The sequence below is a fragment of the Hyperolius riggenbachi genome, chromosome 2 (assembly GCF_040937935.1).
Source record: "Hyperolius riggenbachi isolate aHypRig1 chromosome 2, aHypRig1.pri, whole genome shotgun sequence".
In the NCBI taxonomy this organism is placed as follows: Eukaryota; Metazoa; Chordata; class Amphibia; order Anura; family Hyperoliidae; genus Hyperolius; species Hyperolius riggenbachi.
The window spans coordinates 75,316,970-75,333,609 of record NC_090647.1 but is presented as its reverse complement, the minus strand read 5'-3'; the positions used below and the strand labels follow the sequence as shown (position 1 = coordinate 75,333,609).

The 16,640-nt window shown below is 43.8% G+C and overlaps 1 protein-coding gene across 1 annotated transcript in view; it reads left to right on the top strand.

The window, feature by feature from the left end:
- ATM (ATM serine/threonine kinase) overlaps positions 1 to 16,640 on the top strand; it is a 216,521-nt gene that overhangs the window by 187,455 nt on the left and 12,426 nt on the right. The window contains 5 exon segments of the mRNA XM_068266920.1: positions 5,667 to 5,783; positions 8,552 to 8,701; positions 9,660 to 9,825; positions 11,842 to 11,928; positions 16,057 to 16,171. Of these exon segments, the coding sequence (XP_068123021.1) occupies positions 5,667 to 5,783; positions 8,552 to 8,701; positions 9,660 to 9,825; positions 11,842 to 11,928; positions 16,057 to 16,171 (635 nt within the window).

Below are 16,640 nucleotides of genomic sequence, written 5' to 3'. Positions count from 1 at the left end.
CGGCAACTGAAAGCTCAATCCTTCCAAACTGATGGCTCTTTTAAAAGGAAACCTGAAGTGAAAATAACATGAGATAAACATTTGCATCTATAGAAATAATTTGGAATCTGATTCTTATTTTGGTTTTAAAGAAAACCTGTAATGAAAAAAACCCCTCTGGGTTATACTTACCTCAGGAGGGGGGGGGAAGCCTCTGGATCCTAATGCGGCTTCCCCCATCCTCCTCCATCCCGGCAATTCAGCGCTTTGATCCCCCCAAACAGTGGTGAGGTAAATATTTACCTACCACAATCCAGCGCAGGCTCAGTAGTGGCCCTTCGTTCGGGCTAAGGAGGAAATAGCCGAGCCCGATCGTATCCGCTCTACTGTGCAGGGGCAAAGGACTCTCGTCTGCGCAATAGAGTGGATACAATTGGGTTCGGCTATTTCCTCCTTAGCCTGAACGAAGAGCTGCGACTGCGCTGGATCGCGGTAGGTAAATATTGTGCCGCTTGTCAAGCTTGTTGAGCAGGTTTTGGGGGAGCCAGCGCTGGAGTCGCCCAAGCTAAAGAGGACGGGGAAGCCTCATTGGGACTCCCGAGGCAAGCATCCCCAGAGGTTTTTTTTTTCTCGTTAGTCTCTTTAACTATTTAAGCCTTCTGGACGTAGAGGCTACATCCAGAAAGCCATATGCGCTCCCATGGCCGATCGCGTGCGCGCTCGCTCCCAGCCACAGATCGTTAGCCCAGGAATCAATCAATCAATCGGGACATGGTGCCCGATGATTGATTCCTCTCCCCGGCAGAAAAAGTGACTGCTTCTCTCGGAAGCCTCGCTTTTTCTGCCTCTTATGTCCCCCTACTTCCCTCTAAGCGTACATGTTACGCTTAGAGTGACGTCATGTAAACAAACTCAAGGTTGCCATCCTGTGGCCAAAAAATAAAACTACATTTACATGTAAAAAAAAATCACATATTTACATAAAAAAATTACTATTTAAATCCCACCCTCCCAAAAATACCCAAATAAGATGTTTAATTAAAAAAAACATTACAATAAAAAAAAGCAAACGCCTAAATATTTACCTAAGGGTCTAAACTTTTTAAATATCCATGTAAAGATGAAATATTTCTATTTTTGTTTAATTATTAGCTTGTAAATAGTGATAGATGCAAAACGGAAAAAAAATGCACTTTTATTTCCAAATAAAATATTGTCGCCATGCATTGTGATAGGGACATAATTTAAATGGTGTAATGCTCGGGACTATTAGGCAAATACAATACGTGGGTTTTAATTATGGAGGCATGTATTATTTTAAAACTATAATGGCCGAAAACTGAGAAGAAATGAATTTTTTCAGTTTTTTTTCTTATTCTTCCTGTTAAAATGCATTTACAGTAAAGTGGCTCTTAGCAAAATGTACCACCCAAAGAAAACTTAAGGGCCCGTTCTCACCTGAGCGGGAATCGTGCGATTCCCGCTCACGGCAAACTGCTAGCGGTTCTGCAAGAACCGCTACACAATGTAGCGAGTGGCAGTGTTCTCACTGCCGCGGTTGCGGTTAGTAATAACCGCAACCGCGCTGCATGCAGCGGTTTGCCGGCGACGAGCGTTCCGAGATTAGCGATCGTGATTAGCGTGCACAGCACGCTAATCGTGATCGCTCCAAAACCGCCGCAACGTCCAGTGATTTTTCCACGCTAATCACGGGAAAATCACTCCCGCCACGCCGGCGGTAATCGCCGGCGTTCTGCGATTGCAAGTGTGAACGGGCCCTAATTGGTGGCGGGAAAAACAAGATATAGATCAGTTCATTGTGATAAGTAGTGATAAAGTTATAGGCTAATGAATGGGAGGTGATAATTGCTTGGATGCATAAAGTGAAAACGACTGAAGGCTGGAGTGGTTAAAGTGGGATTATACTACCAAAACTAAAAGTTCAGTAATTACTCTTAGGTGTATAAAAGAACATTTGAAACCATTCCCATGTATTCCCTGTGTGTAAACATGTTTATTTTCACTGCAGACAGAGAGTAGTACAGAATTGCTAATAATTATTATTATTTAGTATTTATATAGCGCCATCTTCCGCAGAGCTGTACAGAGCATATTGTCTTGTCACTTAAAGCGGACCCAAACCAAACATTTTTTTAATTCAAAATATTTCGTTGCACCACTCTGACACATACAAAGATAAATAAACACTTCTTCAAGCCTATGAGCATTTCAGTGCATGCTTTTCACCCTTCTCTTTTCATAACTAGGGTTATACAGGTGGCAGCCATTAGCAATTCCTCCTTTGCTGGACACCTCCTACTCCACCAGTCTGTCAGATTCTGTCCCGGCAATATGAAAGGAAGGGAAGGGTTTCTCCAATAAATGTAAAATATTTATTATTTGTCATCATGCAGCTGAAAAAAGGCTGCTATTTATTTTTATAATTTAGAAAATAGATTTTATTTCTGAAATCTTGTATTTTTAATTTGGGTCCACTCTAACTGTCCCTCAGAGGGGCTCATACTCTAATCCCATAGTCATATTATTATTGTTTATAGGATTTATATAGCGCCAACATATTATGCAGTGCTGTACAATACATAAGATTACAGACAATGATAATGGGTGACCGACAACACAATACAGGTAATAAGGTACAGAGCACAATACAGGTACTTACCAAAAAAGGTGACATAAACTGGGTTTATTTAGGTTAGAGAAAAGACGCCTTAGAGGGGATCTAATTAACATGTATAAATACATCAGAGGGCAATATAAAAGCTTGACGGATGAGCTTATTGTCCTTAGGCCTTCTCAAAGGACTAGAGGACATGATCTGCGCATGGAGGAAAAAGTTAGCCATATATTTAGGAAAGGGTTCTTCACAGTTATGCCTAGTACACACCATACAATTTTCTGTAAGATTTACCTGCCAGATAGATAATTTCCAACATGTTAGAAATTATCTATCTAATCATCTATCTAATTAAGCATTGCTCTACTCAGCAGGAGATAACCAGAAGTCAATGCACCAGAGATAATGACCAATCTCTACCAGTACTTTACAGAAAATAATCTAATTACAGAAAATCTTTCAGAAAATCTAACAGAAAAATCTAACAGAATATTGTATGGTGTGTACTAGGCATAAGAGTGATTGATGGTGAGAATACACAGGTCGATTATGCTCGTCCCCGCGGCCGCCCGGATCGATTCCTGCTCGTCCCCGCGGGCATTTCTTATCTCCCGTACATTTATTCTTTTGTTCTCCCCGCCGGTATCGAGTGCGGAATCGATCCGGCGGGGTATCGGACAGGTCGGAAATTATAATCGAGCCATCAGCGGCTCGATTGATAATTTCAAACGAACCGTGTATGCCCAGCATAAGATGTGGAATGCATTGCCACAGGAAGTAGTTATGGCAAATATCTGCATTTAAAGGGGGCTTAGATGCTTTCCTTGAATGGAAAGACATCCATGGCTATAATTACTAGGTAATGCCCAGTGATGTTGATCCAGGGATTTTATCTGATTGCCATCTGGGGTCAGGAAGGAATTTTTTCCCTTTTGGGGCTAATTGGACCATGCCTTGTAAGGGTTTTTCGCCTTCCTCTGGATCAACAGGGGGATATGTGAGGGAGCAGCCTGGTGTTGTACTTTGTTCTCTGGTTGAACTCGATGGACGTATGTCTTTTTTTCAACCCAAATAACTATGTAACTAGGCACTAATAGGATGCCAGATGATACACTGGAGTGGTAGTCACAGTAAGAGATGTTCACATTACTCTGGGTAGAGTGCGCAATCAAGTATGTATCATGTAGTATATGTATCGTGGTCTGGAGCAAATTTTTAGGGGAAGCCTAGTAACTTGTCTATATGGTTTTGGGTTGTGGGAGTAAACCGGAGTGCCCTGAGGAAACCCACACAGACGCGGGTAGAACATACAAACTCTGTGCAGATAGTGCCCTGGCTGGGATTCGAACCAGGGACCCAGCACAAGTCGAGGATGCTAACCACTATACCACCGTGCTAATCTCTTTGCCTGTGTCTTGATTCTGCTCCCTCTCTCTGCTGAATAGTCACATCACCCTGGCAACAGCTGAGACACGTCAGCTGAAAAGGAAGTGGGCAGAGTGAAGACACAGGCAGAGAGTGTGTCCTAGACGGCAATGATTACATTTGCTGATTAGGCAGCAAGCCTGTACTGCTCTCTGCAGTGAAAATAAAAGTTTTTACACACAGGGAATACTTGGGAATGGTTTCAAATGTTCTTTTTTGTAATAGTAGTTACTGAAACATTAGTTTTGGGAGTATAATCCACTTTAAGGGTTGAAAATAAAGGTTTCTTTGTTGTTCAGCTTCCATGCAAAGTATTGACCTACTGAACTGCCTCTTCCTTGCTGGCAGGAATGTTTTTCACAGCCTCACACAAGTTTTACAACCATTTATCAGGTATTGGGAGGAATTGCAATGTATCTGGACTTTGACTGCAGAGAGACGAGGATTTGCAGAACTTTCAGTGAAAATAAGAAAAGGGAAACACAGGAAGATCTAATTATTGTCACGGATGCAAACAAAAATGGATGGAAGAAATAAGTAACTAATCTAACCGGGAAACTTGGTTGTTTCTAATGGTATAACTTAACGTGATCATGATTTCCTAAAGAACACATGATGTAATACAATATTAATATAGTCTTCGACTATAGTCGCATTGATAAGAATCATGCTACGTGTTATTTCAGGTACCCTTTAACTGTGCATCCTCGCAAGCATTCATACCTCATGCTTGATGTACTGTATCGGTAGCTACTGTGCATTTGCACTCTTCAAAACTGGCATGCATGCTTCAAATCTCTACATGATGTGGGCCCCGGATACCTGAAGGATTTCTTGAAACTGCGTCACTCTTACAACATCATATTTACAGGATCGAATAACTTGAACACACCAAAATCTAATTCAAAACTTTAAGAGCCAGAGCTTTATGTCATGCTGTGCCTACACTTCGGAACACCTTGCCACACCAAATTGCAACGCCTGCAATCACTCAATCACAAACCGCAACGATGTACTGATCTGAGACAAGCCTATGCGCTTTTGAGTCCTATGGTAGAAAAGTGCTTTAAGCCCTATTTACACGATACGATTCTTTGTGCGATTTGATTACGATTCTATTTACGATTCGATTAAATCCGACATGTCCGATCGGGATTCAATTTGTTTTGCAATGGCAAGTCGAATTGAATTGAATCCCGATCGGACATGTCGGATTTAATCGGATTGTAAATAGAATCGAAATCGAATCGCACAAAGAATCATATCATGTAGATGGGGCTTTTCAGGTGTCTAGTATTTGTGGGCACTGTCTTTATATAAGCATTCTACAAGCATTACCTCTGCTTACTGGAACTGTAATGTAAAACCGAATGGCCCAGCTTTGCGCCTTTTGGACAGTGTTTTTTTTTCTTGCTCCATCCTGTGTAAAAGAAAATGTTTGTTGGAGCGATTCCTTTGTAATGGCCACTGATGGTGGACAAGACTGGGGCATCAGATGCAAAGAAACAGCTGCCATGGCCTATAAGAAAGGTCATAGCTGTGCCTCTAGTCCTCCATGTGAAATGTTATTGTCAGGGGAATCTTTCTGTATGTTTTCTGTATAATGATCCATCCTTTTCCTTGGAAGGGGCGAGATGATCTGAGACAAGATGCGGTGATGCAGCAGGTGTTCCAGATGTGTAATACTTTGTTACAGAAGAACAGCGAGACGAGGAAGAGGAAATTAACGATCCGCAGATACAAGGTGACCCTCGTTCAATTCCCAAGCCTAGCTTTCTGAGAAATGACATATTGCAGGGTGCAGTGCAGTCTTGAAAGCTAAGCTAGTCTTAGTTTACTTAAATACAGTATTTTAATTTGAGGTTTTGATTAAAATGCCAATAATTTGCATTTACTTATTAACTTCTGTTCTGGCAAAATGCTGGCACATGTGGTTCAGTGTTCTGTGGCTCACCACTACTGGTACATAAAGTGGCCTGAAGAGCAGAAATGAGCTACGCAGGGATGATAAGTAGTGCAGTAAAGGGAGAGAAGAGGGGAAGTGTTAAAGCAAACATGAAATAAGGACTGTGGCATATCTGTAATGAAGAACGGTCACCAGAGCAGGGTTGGAGGACACTTGGGAGGCAGTGTATGAAGGGAGGACACTTGGGAGGCAGTGTATGAAGGGAGGACACCTGGGTGGCAGTGTATGAAGGGAGGACACCTGGGTGGCTATAGCTCTTCCTCTCCAGCATGTTTTGCTGCATATTACTCTGCATTAGGTAGCTGGGGGTCTCTGGCTGCTAATCAGGTCATTTGGGTGCTGGAGGCAACACGGTAGTTTGGGCCTGCCATATGTGCCCATGTTAATAGTGCAATTAGCAGCTGTAAGTGGAAAGTTGTTGTTTTAGTGGAAATAAATTTGTGGTGCCAGGACCACCCACCATACAAAATGCAGCTACAAATAGTAGTGGTCCAAACCTTTGTGGTGTATAATTAGCAGCAAATCATTGCAGAATTGGAGGAGAATGGTGGGGGGGGGGGGGGGGGGGGATTTAGGGTTAGGCATTTTTGCAGGGGAACGGATAGGATTAAGATTCAGTAGAGTAGAGCCTGTGTGAGAATAGGTTAAAGGGATACTGTAGGGGGGTCGGGGGAAAATGAGTTGAACTTACCCGGGAGTTCTAATGGTCCTCCGCAGACACCCTTACCCATGCAGCCACTCCCCGATTCTTTGGCCCCGCCTCTGGTTCACTTCTAGAATTTCAGACTTTAAAGTCTGAAAACCACTGCGCCTGCGTTGCCGTGTCCTCGATCCTACTGATGTCACCAGGAGCATACTGCGCAGGCACCGACTATACTGGGCTTGCGCAGTACGCTCCTGGTGACATAAGTGGGATCGAGGACACGGCAACGCAGGGGCAGTGGTTTTCAGACTTTAAAGTCTGAAATTCCAGAAGTGAACCAGAGGCGGGGTCGGAGCATCTGTGAGTGGTTGCGCGGACACAGGGTGTCTGCGGAGGACCATTAGAAGCCCCGGGTAAGTTCAACTCATTTTCCCCCGACCCCCCCTACAGTGTCCCTTTAAGGTTAGGCAGAAATAATGGCAAGTTGTGCAGTACGGAGAGGGATCTGTTAGGGTTAAAGCAAACCTAAGCACAGAACTTCCTCTCTGCTCTAAAAGATATGGTAAGCCACAACATAACCATTAAAGAAAAAAAATCTTCTTTACAACTTATATAATTAAGCATTCCTGGGAGACTCTCGGCATAGTTCAGACAGAGCTGACAGCCCTGATTTACACTTGCTGATTACTTGCAGATATCCACTAATTACACAGGCTGATCTCTTTAAACACACACAGTGAACATCTTAGCAACTATATGTGCTTTCATTGCCTGCTGTTCAAGAGTTTAGCGTCGGTAGAGGGGGGGCTCGTGTGAGAACACAGTTAGGTGTTCATTAAATATTGGTGAAAATTACTGATATTTTACTATTGGAATTGGGTAGTGGAATATAGGTAATTTTACTGATATTCCACTAGCGGCTTTCTCTAGTGCTTAGATTACCACAGGGGCCTTTTTGCATGTGCGCGTCTTGCCGGGCCAGCTATGGGGAGATTGGAGGGAACTAACATACACTCTTGCACACTCTGCAGTGTAGTCTTTTAAGCAGGCCATACACTGGCTCGATTCACGGCCGTTTCGACAGCAGATCCGATCCTGGGATCGAATCTGCTGCCAATCGCTTGCGCTAAACGCACCCGCCGATCCGATTCCCTCCCGAAATCGGATCGGTCCGTCGATCGCGCCGTGCGGGAAATTACCCTCGATCGCCCGGCGGTAGGAGCGCGTCGCTTGCGGCGTACGATTCGGGCCCGATCCGAGCATGTATACATTACCTGAAGCTGGCTCCGGGGTCCTCTTCTCCTCGCTGCACCGCATTTCCGCATGTCCCAGTGTACGCTTATACTTCCTGTGTCACTCCGGTGACCAGGAAGTTGAAATAGAGGGCGCTCTATTTGAACTTCCTGGTCACGGAGTAACACAGGAAGCGCCGGGATGGAGCAAGAACAGCGGTGCGGTGCAGTGCGGAGAAGACGCCCGGGAGCCAGCCTCAGGTAATGTATACGGGGGGGGGGGGGACAGGCGGCAGGAGCAGCTGAACAGATTGTGATCGGTTTCAGGCTGAAATCGATTCACAATCTGTTTGCAGTAAAGGCAGCCATACGATCCCTATCTGATCAGATAGGGATCTGTCAGCTGGTCGATCTAATGGCACATCGACCAGTGTATGGCCACCTTTATAAGCTTTGTCTGCCAGGAGAAAAGCACAATAGAAATGTTATATGTGCCTTGTCTTGGCTGATCTGCAGTACAGGAAGCATTTGGCTGGGTTCCTGCAAGTAAAGATGATTTGGTCTAGGTACTAGCTAAAAGCAATCACATACAATTAATTCATTATTTTTAATCTCCGTGTTTTTGCAGTCTGTATTGGGGTATAACAGCAGCTTCCTTGTGTTACTTGCAGGTGGTGCCCCTGTCTCAGAGGAGCGGGGTGCTGGAGTGGTGCTCTGGGACCGTGCCTATCGGTGAATACCTGGTCAATTCAGATGATGGCGCTCACACACGTTATCGACCAGCTGATCTCACCAGCATTCAGTGCCAGAGGAAAATGATGGTTTGTCTTTGTAATAGGCTCACTTATTGCTAATCAGTTTCCATCATGTGAAATAATCAAAAATAGAACGCAAGCTCTGCCTGGGCACTTTTCGATCTCACAGGTTTACTTTAATGCCCATTTCTATATTATTATTATTATTATTATTATTATTATTATGTATTTATATATAGTAGAAGAGAATGTGTAGCACTTCCTCTTAGTATTAAATTAGTCTGACGTGCCAGGCCAAGATCCAGCAGCACTCCGGATCACACTGCATGAAATGGAGAAACATCTCAGCAGGTCACAGCGACGTTTCGAGGAAATCACCTCTTTATCAAGCTCGTGCTGAGGACAAGTCACAAATGAACAATACAAGTTGGCGCTTATATATCAAACATGGAAATGCAGCAGGGCCGCGGCGGTTTACCAAGGTGGGTGTCGGGGGATGGGAGGGGCCCCATTTGAATGTACCTATGAGGCAGCAGCCTCTAAGTTCCCCATCAGGTCCGGCAACTTACGGACTATTATGATTGGGCATTATGTAAAATGTATGTGATTGGCTGCTGCATTTCCATGTTTGATATATAAGCGCCAACTTGTATTGTTCATTTGTGACTTGTCCTCAGCACGAGCTTGATAAAGAGGTGATTTCCTCGAAACGTCGCTGTGACCTGCTGAGATGTTTTTATCTCAATAAAAGAGCATTATTGACTTGGATGGTGCCGGCTGTTTCTCCATTTCATATTATGTATTTATATAGCGCCGACATCTTCCCCAGCGCTGTACAGAGTATATATAGTCTTGTCACTTGTCTTGTCTGTATAATAATTGAGCACAGTGCTGAAGCATCTTTATTACACATACTGCTAGAATTTCGATTAAAAAACCCCCCATGATGTGCAAGTTTTGGCTTACTGTTACTTTTTACGCTGGCCGTAGTTCCCCTCTAACGTCTCTAGTCTCTCATTTCCAGGATGTACAGAGAGGGCGGCTGGAAGACAAGTACCAAGCCTTCCTAGATGTCTGCAGCCATTTCCAGCCCGTGTTCCGCTACTTCTGCATGGAGAAGTTCCTGGATCCCGCGGTTTGGTTTGAGAAGCGTTTGGCTTACACACGCAGCGTCGCCACTTCATCCATAGGTAGGTCTACCCTCCTGCCAGCTCCCGTGTGGACGTGTGACCTCCTCTCACTTGTAGCCAGAAATCCCCATGTTCAGCAATGTTACTCAAAACTGATGATGAGACATACAGAAGACTGACTTTCCCAACTCTAAATCCGATATTTAACCCATTTATTACAAGGTCATCTTATCTGCCCCTATTGCACTGATTGGGCTTGATTCACTAAAGGTGGCCATACACTTATAGATTTGCAGCAGATTTGACAATCAGATAGCTTTCTGTCAGATGCATGTCAAGTCGGAATCTGACAGAAATCTGTCTGATGTGTGCCACACACTAGGAACAGATTTCCAACAGATTTCAGATTGAAATCTATTGGAAATCGATATAAATGCATTATTGGACCATTAGATCCAATGCAACTCTATGGGCCATTGATCTGCTGGCAGTAGCAGATTGACCTAGAAATCGGACGCAAATCGATCGATCGGCCAATCGACCGGCAATCAATTTTCGATCGATCGATTTGATTGAATCGATCGGTCGACTGACGGCTGAAATCGACCAGGGTATGGACCCCTTAACACAAATAGCATGCCTTATCCCGAGTTAAAACGCTTTATCAGAGATAACACACCTTATCAGAGCAGCATAGCGAGCACTACGCACCCGCAGGGGCTCGGCAGGATGAGTGGAGATCTCGTCATTGCCAATTAGCAGGCATAAGTTTGTAGCGCTTGCTATGCTACTCTGATAAAGTTTGTTAACTCTGATAAGGCGTGTTATCTCTGATAAGGCGTGTTAACTTGGATAAGGCTTGCTGTTTGTCTTTGTGAATCAAGCCCCTAGAGTTAGCACTGATTGGGCTCTGACAGAATCACGCCAGGACCCATATCTGCCAGTTCTGTATGCTGTGCAACCCACTGTGGCCCTAATACAATGGGTTCTGATTAAGGCCCGGTTCACACTGGACTTAAAAACTGTCCATTTAGCAAAACTTAGCGGACTGGATCCTAACGGAAGTGAATGGATCCTATGTTAATCGATGAGGTCTGTTCACATTGCTTTTAACCAGCTCCCGACCGCCTAATGCCTATCAGCGGTGGAAACTTGGCTTGCTGGGGACCGCCTAACGCAGATTGGCTTCAAAGTGCGGTGGGCAGGGTTAGCAAGGAACGTGCGCTCGTTGGTGCTCACGTTCCTTTTGGATAAACACTGCGGGGATCTGTCATCAGCCTGCCAGCCGCGATTGGAGCTGGCAGGCTGAAATAGAGGGGGAAAAAAGCAATAAACACTTGTACAGTGCTGTGATCTAGCGCAGCACTGTACAGGGAACAGCCTTCTTGTTACTTAACTGTCCCTAGGAGTGTCTCACAATCTAATCCCTCTCATAGGCTGATGCCTATGAGATTGTAGTCTATGGATCACAGTCTAGAGCCAATTTTGCCTGCAGCATGTCGTCTGGATGTTGAGGTGCGACGCAATCAGCGGCGGTAACTATTAATACACCCGATGGGAAAAGCCAGCTCGAACCGCAACGCACCGAAATGCAGCGTCGGGTGTGAAAAGTTAAATGGAAGTCTACAGACTTTCATTTTACCTTGGTTAACGCAAAGTTTCGACTTTGCGTTACACTGCAGAAAACGAAGAGCCCTTAGGATTGATTACTTTGCTGAGGTATGAACATGTAATGAAGATTTCTGATGCACACACCTGTATATCTATATTGTCAAATAAACTCCTTAAAGTTTGAAGACTTCTATCAGTTATATCTCTGTGGCTGCTGCTGTGATGAGTGTCAAGTTATCACCGGTTCTGTGATATGGTGCCGAACAAAGGTGTAGTATTGTTGCCCACAGCAACCAACAAATATTTATTATTTTTACCTGATACCTCGGCGGGGGGGGGTGTTTATGTTTACACTCAAATATATTGATTTCTCATTATACTTAGTGGTCATTTTGCAACAATTATTGTCACCGATAGACCATAACTCACTCCTAAAGCGTTTGTGTTTTGTCTCTCTGCTGTCAGTGGGGTACATTGTTGGACTGGGAGACAGACACGTCCAGAACATCCTCATAGATGAAGAAACAGCGGAGCTCGTACACATTGACTTGGGTAAGGCATTCAGCTCTTGTGGATACAGGACATTTCAAAATTGTGCTATGATTTTTATTATGTACTGTATATACTCGAGTATAAGTCTAGAAATTTAGGTCTGATTCACTTCATAAAAGTATAGGGGTCGACTTGTACACGAGTCATGGGCAACACTTAGCACAGAGTAATGTGTGTACTAGCAGTGATATTCCCATTTACAGCAATTAACCCTGTGGTAGGTGACACTTTCCTGATAAAGGAAATGCCAAGAAAACACAGGTTTGAAAGTCCTGGCCACAGCAATTAACAAGGAAAGGGACGGGGGGGGACTTGAGCTGCATAAAAGGGAGTGAATAATTGCAGCTCATTGGGGCCTTGAGGAGGTATTGGCTGCACTTAGGGGACAGGAGGGGTTAATGGCTGTAATACTGAATGCAGTGCAGTCATTAACCGCTCCTGAGCCCCAAGTGCAGCCATTAACTTTCTTGGATAGACTTATACTTGAGTCAATAAAAAATTCCAGTTTAAGAGGGTTGAATATTGTAGTCGACTTATAGACGAGGTCGACTTGTATTCGAGTATATACGGTATATGGGTTAATATAAGATCAGAAAGTATCATTACAGAAGGGGGGAAAAAAGGAACAGTGGAGACTTCTTTATCTCTAATTTTCTGTTACAAGGGACCTGAAGAGAGAGGGATGGGGAGGCTGCCATATTTACCTGGCACTCCTGCTGCAGTAGTTTCTGAATCACTCACCTGAAACAAGCATGCAGCTAATCCAGTCAGACTTTACTCAGTAACATCAGATCTGCTGCATGCTTGTTCAGGGGTATATGGCTAAAAGTATTAAAGACAGAGGATCAGCAGTACAGCCAGGCGATCTTCAGTGTTCTAATATGGCGGCCTCCATATCACACTCACTTCAGGTTCCCCTCTAAAGACCACCTCACAGGGGGCCGTTTCTTGTCTTGTTGGTAAGCAAGTCCGTCTGCTCCTATATCTGGGCCCTAAACTCTCAGCTCATGCCCCAAAGAGCAGTAATTGCTAGAGATGCAAATAGTTTTACAGTATATTCTGGTGTATAAGACTACTTTTTAACCCTTGAAAATCATCTGAAAAGTCAGGGGTCGTCTTGTACGCGGGGTGTCATTGATGCGGGGTGATATGCCCTATCCTGTTACTGCCTCTCAGATCTCGCTGCTGAGTATTGTAGTGAAGCGGCGCAGGCAAGCATGTGCGAGATCTGAGAGGCAGAGAAGAAGGTAAATAGGATACAAGGGCGGGCCAGAAGGGTGAAGAAGTGTGTTTTATGGGCACTGAGCAATCTATTCTTCTATACCGCTCTGATAAACAGGGAGACAAGGAGAGCTGACCAATCCACTTAGGAGAGAGTTGCGAATCCAACCAGTCAATCACCTATATACTGTTATATACTGGGTACCACATACAGTACAGCACCAGTATCTGTTCATATATAGCATTAGTATATGATTTTTATTTGAAGTGCATTGGAAGAGGTATATGTCACGGAACAGCTGTGAGAAACGAGATCGCAATCGGTTTATTGCACCGATTGCCATTGACGTGCTAGAATCTAGATGGGTTGTCTAGGAGCATCTGCAGTCAATCTGGGCTCCCTCTTTGCTCACACAGAGAGCTAGCAGTACTTGGGTGCAGGATGTATTTTGATTTGTTAATTAGCTTGGGCCAGGCCTGTGTCCCAGAGAATGTTTATTTTTAATTACCTCAGGCAGATGTCAATTGCCCACCATTTGGTGAGCCCTTTTCATGCAGGGAGAGCAAGGAAGCTACTCACAGCAGGAGGCTATTCAAAACCTGCTTTTACACAGACTTCATGGCACCGATGAAGGGCAGATCTGAAAGCATGTGTGGTATGATTTCCTGTCGGTATACGAAAAAACGTATATCGCACAGCTATGAAATTCATATGGTCTTATTCGTTAAAGTCTGCCCAACGTGCGGATATAAAATTCATGGCAATATCTCGTCCAGTTATTGCGGTATAAATCTTCTCAGGAACCTGAGAAGCTACCCAAGTCGCGTCTGATATCATATTAATCAGTTTTTTCCGACAAGTATGAATCGGTTATCCACCTAAATATGACATGTATCGTTCATGAGTTACGGCATTTTATAAGTTTAAACCTAAAATCTCTCAGAGGGAATGAACTGTCATTGGTGGGTAATTCAGAGGGGGCGGGCATTGCCACACCCCCGAACCAGCTTCATCAAAAGGACATGGCCGGCAGGCGGACCTCAGTCCTCCCGTGTACCACCACCTGATTGAGCCAGCCAGAGGACCATGCGGCTGGCAGCCATTTTCCTGGACTGAAACAAAGGACATTTTCCATGTGCTCCTATTTCCCCAGCAAGGAAACCAGGAACTTTATGATTTTCCCAGAACGGACATATTTCCACAAAGTATTTTCTCCCCTTTTTATTTCATACTGGCTATTAATGTTTCTATAATTGTTGATTTTAACGATTTTCTGTATATATTATTTATATAACACGTAAATAAAGACTTTATCAAAGTCTTTTACTGTCCGCTACACCTGCTATACAGCCATACACAGAAACTGAACTCAGGTCTCTGAAGAGACGCTACTCTTGTACTGATTCTAGCTAGACAGAATAGAGTGTGTTTAACCGTTTTTATTTGTAGATCTAGGCTCAGACAGTCAGTGGGCTCCTCTGTCCCATGGTAAGAGGTGGTGGCAGTTATACCCTGAAATAGTGTGTAAGTTGTAATTACCGTAACCCACAGGCTCCCTTCTAGTTGGGCTGCTGTCCAAATTCCATCGGTTTCTGCCCACTGATCGCGACCACAGCTTGCATGATTTGTGCGCTGAAACTGATTGGAAGGCAATTTGTGTTCCGACCACTAAGGGTCCTGTGACAGGGTAGTTTTATACAGCAACTATATCCCAAGCTCTATATTTTAACTTGAAAAGTTGGGGGGGTCGTCTTATACGCCGGAATATACGGGTAATTGTATTTTTCTTAAACGTGTATTGTTGAAGTATACTTTCATGCTACATAGTTTATCATGCATTGTTGGAAGCAGAATATGTATCTCACATCAGAGAGATCAAAATGTGTCAAATTACATAAAGTGCAAGATACCAATACGTATGATAACTGTAGTACATCAGAATACACTAATCGGGTATAGCGGGTCAGGAAGCATTTTAGCAAATCATATTTTTATTTTAAGTAGAATTTACACGCACATTCTATGCAACTAGGTATTGGGCTAATCAAAAATGGCATGAAGTGCATTTGATTGACCAAGTTCCAATCTGCATTCAGAGCCCGTTTCAACCAGCGCGAATTTGCATGCATTTTCTGCATGCAGATTCGCTTAACCAATACAAGTCAATGGGCCTGTTTCCACTAGCAAAAAAATCTGCGCGCTGGGCTGTGCACAAAATATCTGCAAAGCAGAGCCATCAGAATTCGCACACCGCAAGCACATGTGTGCGATTTGCATGTAATTGAATTAATAGTAAAATCCCATGCGAATTTTCCATGCAAATGTGCGTGCGTTTTCGCATAAGAGTTAATGTAAAAGCACACAGGCACAAACGCGTATGAATGTGCATGAAAATGTGTTTATGCATTTCCGAAACGGAATCACACAGCACTACTGCAAACGTAGCCTCAATGTGTATGCAAGTTGGAAATATTTGCATGTCATTGACCATGTGTCGTACACACACACGCACACACACACACACACACACACTCACACACACTCACACACACTCACACACACTCACACTCTATATCTTATGTAACTTGCATCTGTCAGGTTGTTATTTGACTGCAGATTCCCAGTAACTGTTGTTCAGCAGCATTAACATGAAGCCCCTCCCCTAAGTTCCTCCAACGCATGGGTGAGGAGTGTGGTGCTGCTACAACAGAGGGATTAAAAGCCTTGTAACATCACTCTGATTCTGGAAATGTTCTGTTGTTGTCTGTTAATCAGACCTTAGCGTAACCATCTTATTATTACTCCATCAACCAGTTATCATTAGGTATACTTTTCAGTTAAAACTGCAATTTTTTTTGATGATTGCCATATAAGGGGTATATAAAATTTTTTTTTTTTTTTTGCAGGCGTTGCCTTTGAACAAGGCAAGATCCTCCCAACCCCGGAGACCGTCCCCTTCCGCTTAACGCGAGACATCGTGGACGGAATGGGTATTACTGGAGTGGAGGGAGTTTTCAGAAGGTAGGGTTGGCATGCTGTGTAAATGAGACATAATTTAGGAAAACCCAAAATATACAGTTGTCCATTTACTAGTTGAAATCTCCACCCTGTTTGTGTCCGCTTATCCCTGCCAGGGTGTAGACTTCTGTGCAAAGAAGATTAACAGTCTGGCACTGCCGTGCAATTGTATATTTATTCAATGTGGAACATGAGTGCAGAAATATGCTGTTTAATTGCGTGATTGCGCTTGGCAGATGTAGACCTACATTTTCCCCAGGCTGCTTATTTGTACAGCACTGTATATCCAGCGCCAGTGCCACACTTCTTGTCTTACAAATGTTATCAGGCATCAACTCACTTGCAACCAGCCTGAAGAGAGCAGCAGACTATGGGTTTCACACTGACATATGACACATGCACCGGCCACTATTTATTATATCCAGAGTCAGCATCACATAGGGACCAAATACCATGTTTACTGTACCAGAGT